At 43.1% G+C, this 5887-nt stretch overlaps 1 protein-coding gene across 1 annotated transcript; it reads left to right on the forward strand.

Annotated features, from left to right (window-relative positions):
* Positions 1-4: 4 nt before the first annotated feature.
* LOC125528188 (pre-mRNA-splicing factor CWC22 homolog) lies at positions 5-4702 on the forward strand (the record flags this gene model as incomplete). The annotated part of the gene is made up of 8 exons (XM_048692693.1): positions 5-493; positions 1340-1462; positions 1564-1630; positions 2513-2616; positions 2704-2806; positions 2913-3208; positions 3558-3863; positions 3942-4702. Coding segments are annotated over 8 exons (1821 nt in total), but the record flags the coding sequence as incomplete, so codon positions are not given.
* Positions 4703-5887: the final 1185 nt, after the last annotated feature.

Below are 5887 nucleotides of genomic sequence, written 5' to 3' on the forward strand. Positions count from 1 at the left end.
TGATGAGGGCTCTAGGAGGCGGGTGGAGGACCGTGGCCGTGAGGAGCGCCGGGCAAGCCCCGAGAGGAAGGAGCCGACGCCACCGCTGCCACCCCCGCCGCCGCTGCCGGAGATGATCCCTGGCCGCACGGGAGGGATCTACATCCCGCCTTTCCGCATGGCGCAGATGCTGCGGGATGTGGAGGACAAGGCGAGCCCCGAGTACCAGAGGCTCACGTGGGATGCTCTCAAGAAGAGCATCAATGGGCTGGTCAACAAGGTGAATGCCACCAATATCAAGAATCTTGTGCCGGAGCTGTTGGCCGAGAACCTGGTTCGCGGGCGGGGCCTCTTCTGCCAGTCTTGCATAAAGTCGCAGATGGCTTCACCTGGGTTTACAGATGTGTTTGCCGCGCTGGTTGCGGTTGTCAATACCAAGTTCCCTGAGATTGGTCGGCTGCTGCTTGTCCGTGTCATGCTTCAGCTCAAGAGGGCCTATAAGAGAAATGACAAGGTGAGTTACTCGGTCGTTCTTTTAGCTTGTCATGTAAGAATTGATACTTACTGGCTACTTGGTACTCATTTTCAAATTATGTTGATATACTATGTTAGTAATTTATGCTTGTTTATCTACACCCAAACCCCAATCAAGGTTTCTGCCATTTTTGTAGCCTAACCATTTATCAGATGAGCTATCCTGATGACTCTTAGTAGTCTTTTTTTTGCGGGATATGATTCTTAGTAGTCTGTAAAAAGAACAATGTTGGTTACAGCAGGTTAAGTAAAAAGAACAATGTAGTTGTATGTATGAACCTAAGATATAATCTGTATCCATAATTACAGATGGTAAACTTGTGCTCTGCATTCAGGATCATTATATGTTTGATGATGAGATTTATGAATCCGAATGTATGCCTTTGATGCATGAAGGCAATCTTTTACTTGATATTTAGGATTGAACTCTCAAAGTATAAGATCAAACATTGTTTGTTGTTTAGAGTTGGGGCTTATGATTCTGCTGATATTATCTGGTGAAGAATATAAGATCAAACATTGTTTGTTGTATAGTGTTGAGCTATGTTTTTAAAGCGTCCCTAAGGCGACGCCTAGGCGTCGAAGCGCTCCCCCTCCGCTTTGGAAAATCGACCGCTTTGGGCGCCTAGGCGTCCAAAGCGCCCGCCTAGGCGTCGCCTAGGCGCCAAAGCGCCCCCCCTCCCTAAGGCGGTAAGGCGTCGCCTTAAAAACATAGGTGTTGAGGCTTATGATTCTGCTGATATTATCTGGTGAAGAATTACCCATGCACTTAATTGCTTTTATTTTTTCTGCATAAAATGCTTACTGCAGCTCTTGTTGATTGCAGCCCCAATTGCTTGCGGCAACCAAGTTCATAGCACACTTGGTTAATCAGGTGGTTGTGCACGAGCTTGTGGCTCTGGAGCTTCTTACTGTACTTCTTGATAATCCAAGTGATGATAGTGTTGAGGTGCGTAGCTCAGTTCCATGAGTATTCGGTATTCCTTTTTATGTACTCTCTTATTGTAAGGAAGTATCTGAAGTATGTACGTCATATCTCTCATCTGGCAGGTGGCAGTGGGGTTTGTGAAAGAATGTGGAGCAATATTGCAGGACTTGACTCCTCAGGGGCTTCATGGTGAGCTGTTGAAATTAACGTTTAGTGTAAATGCAGCTTTAGGAACGCTGTTCTGGATTTGGTTGTTCTGGAAATATATTTGTTGACTATATTTGCCTGTCACCTAAATATATATTTGTGTTCTTGACTTTGTGCATGCTGGAAAACATAAGTTAGAAACATAATCCGCTGACTATAATGTTTGACACAAAAATTTGGCACTTAGAATTCGTTACAATGACACATGGGCTCTGCAGATATATCACTTTCATGGTAAATTAAAATTGGGCACTTAATTGTTTCTGACGCACTTGCACTGGAGGTGCACACCTACATTTTGGCCAAACATGTTGAAATCTAGCTGAAAATTATTATTTCTGAATGGGTGGACTATCGAGTCTTAAGTTGCATGGCTAGAAGTTTATGATGAGTGTTAAAGGGGTCTGACTTGTGAATTGTATGAATCTACCACTAAATTTACAGCTATTGTTAGTTGTAGAGGCATGCCTCACTTTCCCCTTCTGCATTCGTTGTTTTCCTTAGATGGCTGACTCTTGAATGATTTCTTAAGATCCGACAAGCATCATTTTTTTTTCAGGTCAACTCTACGTCCTTAAGCTTGTGAAATTTCAAAATTTAAACTTTCAAACTAACTAAGCTGCATCTTGAGGGCATACTTCGAAAAATGACCTTAATGCTTTTAACATTAACAGAACCAAGAGTTTACATCTTCTGAACTAAATCGTCTGTCCATATTTGTTGTTAATTGTAACTGTTTTGGTTTAAAAACAATTTTTGGTCATATAATATTTTTTTGTTCTCCTTGTTGATTTTCGTCAAGTCTTTCCACAGTCTCGTTGTGTTTAATTCTCAATGCATTTACATATTACTTGATCTATGCAGCTATGTTTGAACGATTCCGAGGCATTCTTCATGAAGGTGAAATAGACAAGAGAGTACAGTTTCTCATTGAAGGCCTTTTTGCTATTAGAAAGGCCAAATTTCAGGTAAATGCATAGTTGTCCTAATTGGTGCCTTTTTTGCTGCACTTGCACAATAAATTCTGATTATATTATTTTTTTGCCTATGTAAAGGGATTCCCAGCCATCCGGCCAGAACTGGATCTTGTGGAGCAGGAGGACCAATTTACTCATGATATGTCCCTTGAAACTGAACTAGACCCTGAGACTAATCTAAGTAAGGTTTTGTTTCAATAATAGGCATTGTTTTCTGTTATTTACATCACATGAGTGGATAAATTTGTACTTTTGTGTGGTATAGCCCTGACCTTTTCAACCTACAGATGTTTTCAGAGTAAACCCGAACTTTGCTGAAGATGAGAAGGCCTACGAGAACCTAAAGAAAAGCATCCTGGGAGAAGATGATGAAGAGGAAGAAGGGTCTGATGATGCTTCTGATGGCGAGGATGAAGAAGAATCAGATGATGAAGAAGACGAAGAGCAGATGGAGATAAGAGATAAAACTGAGACCAATCTTATCAACCTTCGAAGAACCATATATTTGACAATCATGTCCAGTGTTGATTTTGAAGAAGCTGGTCACAAGCTTCTAAAAATTAAACTTGAACCCGGGCAAGAGGTAAGCACTGTATATTCCTGATTTGGTATTTGATGTTGATTGCAGTTTTGTTTGTTGAAGTTGCTTCCTATTTGCGTTTTGTGTGTATTGTCTTACATTTTTTCTGTACAAAGTTTTTTTTGGAGTTGATTTCATGCATCTGTACTTGAATCTCTGCTGATACGAGCTTTTGCAGCTGTGTCAAATAATGCATTTTTTTTCCGTTGCACTAATTTATTTTAACTGATTACCCAATATATGGCCAGACTTTGTTTTGCCGTCTTGTGTGTTCTATTGATAGTTTGATGCTAAATCCACAGAAGATGCCATTGGCCTTAAAGCTAAACTCATTTGTTTCATCATTTGACAGATGGAGCTGAACATCATGCTTCTCGAGTGTTGCAGTCAAGAGAGGACATACCTTCGGTACTATGGTTTATTAGGGCAGCGGTTTTGCATGATTAATAAAGTTTTTCAAGAAAACTTTGAAAAATGTTTCGTGCAACAGTATTCGATGATTCATCGTCTCGAAACAAACAAGTTGAGGAATGTCGCCAAGTTCTTCGCGCATTTGTTGGGTACTGATGCTCTCCCTTGGCATGTCTTGGCCTATATCCGGTTGACAGAGGAAGACACCACATCTTCCTCCCGGATTTTTATAAAGATTCTCTTCCAGGTATGTTGTAAATAAACGTGCTACTTCCCTGTTATATGTCACTTTACCCTTTCACCATAGCAGTTTCTCCACATGCAGGAATTGTCAGAGCATCTTGGTATACGATTGCTCAACGAGAGGCTAAATGATCCAAACATGCAAGAATCCTTTGAGTCGGTCTTCCCAAGAGACCATCCAAAGAACACCAGATTCTCCATAAATTTCTTCACCTCCATCGGTCTGGGAGGCATCACGGAGAGCCTGCGAGAGTACCTGAAGAACATGCCCCGCATGATAATGCAGCAACAAAAGCCTCCCTCCCCGTCTGAGTCGGAATCAAGCGGAGAAAGCTCTGATTCAGGGTCCAGTTCTGAGTCTGAATCAAGTTCTGATGAGAGCGAGAAAAAGCGAAGGAAGAGAAGGAAGAAGTAGAGAGGGAGAGGAATCAGGTGGAGAAAGCTTTACTCGATGCAACACATCATCAGTTGTGTTTGGATCAGCTGCCTAGTTGGACTCTGTTGCTTGTGCATGTGTCAATCAGAATTTAGCTGTTGGTGCTTGTTGAATCCAGGACTTATCAATCAGAATATAGCTGTTGGTGCTTGTTGAATCCAGGACTTCACTATCGAAGCAACGAGGCCACACCACCCGGAAGAAGTTCCGTTTTTCTTGGTAAATTTTAGACAGCACAGGTTTTGTATCCCCTTCCGAGTTTTGTATCTGCTCAAGAATTTGTTACCTTACCGGTCTGTATGTTGGTTTGCTACAGCATTGGTATTTTTTTTTCCAGCAACGCCACTTAACTCCACAATACTTCTTTGTGCCTAAGGATAATAATATGAACGATGATTGTACGCTCAGTCTTATCAAAGGCCTTCTCAATCTTATCATACTTCTGTATATGCTTCGCTTAGTTGTGCGGTGGCTTCAAAGTGGATGAACCACCGCCACCAGTCAAGATCTTTTAGGGCTTGTTCGGTTGAGGTGGATTTGAAGGGGATTGAGGGGGAATTAATCCCCTGCAAGCCAAAATCCCTGCAAATCCCCTCAAATCCACCTGGGGTTGGGATTAACCGAACAAAGCCTTACCGGGTTAGGGATATGTATGAGGATCATCCAATACTAGAACAACCTCCACCACTTGTTCTATCACAAGCCTTCAAAAATTTAACGCGTCCAATAACTTGCTCACTAAAATGCTCGTATCAACGAAAGACCAGGACCGAACACTAACTTCAAAGAGCTCAAGTATCTAAGCACACAAGCCCAGTGTCCAAATTATGAACCAAAATGATAAGTGCCACATGTGGCACGAAGCACTCCGGCCCTGCTGTTTTTTATAACTCTAAAGTTGCCATCTAAAAGAAAAAAAAAGTTACGATTATTGACAATTGAAGTTGTCATCCTCAAGTCACTAAGCTTGCCGTAAAAAATGTTCGGAGTTGCAATGTGTTTGTGGCCAAGTATGATTTTTTTAATGATTTGTACGATTACAAAATATGGTATCGTTTCTTTTACAATTTGGGGATAGGAAACACTCTCCAAATCAACTAAAATTCAGAAGCCATGTTCGGGTATGATGTGTTTGGTAGGCTGGGCTGCACGCATTTCTTGGCCCACATGTTTTTCGCCTGCATGTGTCGGGAAGTGCGGGAGACGATGCGATGTCTCATAAATCCTCCCTTCTCTTCAATCACCGCCCATTCGCATCCACACCACACACTCACTCTCCCTCCCCCCCCTCTCTCTCTCACCGCCCCTTCGTGCTCTCTGGTCGCCGACCCCTAGCCGCGTGTCGCCCTCCATCCTCGTTGGCAACAACGCCATCCAAGACCGGTGGATGGTCGACCTCAACCGGCCCGGCATTGACATGATGTCGGCAATCCGGGCATCGTCCCCCATCTGCACCAAGCCGCAGTCAGCGGCCATTGACCCACCGTGCGTTGTCATGCCAGTCAATCCGGCTTCGACTTCGGAGGTAATCATTTGGGGTGTGTCGGCGCAAGGAAGCAAGTTGGCTGCGACGGCGACTGGAGTATCCTAAC

The sequence above is a fragment of the Triticum urartu genome, unplaced genomic scaffold (genome assembly GCF_003073215.2).
Source record: "Triticum urartu cultivar G1812 unplaced genomic scaffold, Tu2.1 TuUngrouped_contig_4694, whole genome shotgun sequence".
Lineage (NCBI taxonomy): Eukaryota > Viridiplantae > Streptophyta > Magnoliopsida > Poales > Poaceae > Triticum > Triticum urartu.